The sequence below is a fragment of the Condylura cristata genome, unplaced genomic scaffold (assembly GCF_000260355.1).
Source record: "Condylura cristata isolate star-nosed mole 26May11 unplaced genomic scaffold, ConCri1.0 scaffold00002, whole genome shotgun sequence".
Taxonomy (NCBI): Eukaryota; Metazoa; Chordata; class Mammalia; order Eulipotyphla; family Talpidae; genus Condylura; species Condylura cristata.
In genome coordinates, this window is record NW_004567103.1 from 271,735 (window position 1) to 272,357 (window position 623).

The 623-nt window shown below is 70.6% G+C and overlaps 1 protein-coding gene across 1 annotated transcript in view; it reads right to left on the bottom strand.

Moving 5' to 3' along the window:
• UBE2F (ubiquitin-conjugating enzyme E2F (putative)) overlaps positions 1 to 623 on the bottom strand; it is a 37,594-nt gene that overhangs the window by 3,300 nt on the left and 33,671 nt on the right. Inside the window, 1 exon segment of the mRNA XM_012725138.1 lies at positions 65 to 309. Coding sequence (XP_012580592.1) covers positions 65 to 309 — 245 coding nt within the window.

Below are 623 nucleotides of genomic sequence, written 5' to 3' on the forward strand. Positions count from 1 at the left end.
CGGGGCTCCCGGCAGCCGCGGCCTGGGAAAGCCGCCGCCTCTGCCGCGCCACGGTCGAGCTCACAGCACAGCCCACGGAAACACGGGGCCGGGGCGGGGGCTCTGGCCGCTCGTGCACGGGGCCACGGTGCTCCTCAAAATGGCCGAGGCACCGGAAGACCCCAGCGCGGCACAAGGCTCCGGAAAGGAATGTCCAGGCACTGATGGTGAGGACTCCCGTGGGCACAAACTCCAGTGGGGGCTTGGGGGCGCGGGCAGCCCCGGAATCAGCAGCAACGAGCCCAGTTACCCCCACCCGCCTCCTGGTGCCTGGGAGCACCCCGATACCCACAGTCTGGGGCACAACCGGGCTTTTCAATTTTCAGTTTATTTTTAAGAAAGCCTGCGCCGGACACCGTGTGCGGCGCGGCCCAGGGGGCGGGGGCGGGGCACAGCCCGGCCGGGCCAGCTCGTGCCCACCGTGGGGCGTGCAGTCACCAGGCTCCGGAGCTGCCCCCGCCGCAGAGGCCTGAAGACCACGCCAGGGAGGGACACGCGGTGGCCGTCGCCAGACACCGTCGACGCAGCTCGGGGTTCGAGGTGCCCACTCTTGGGCCAGACGTCGCCGACCTCTCGGCCAAGGG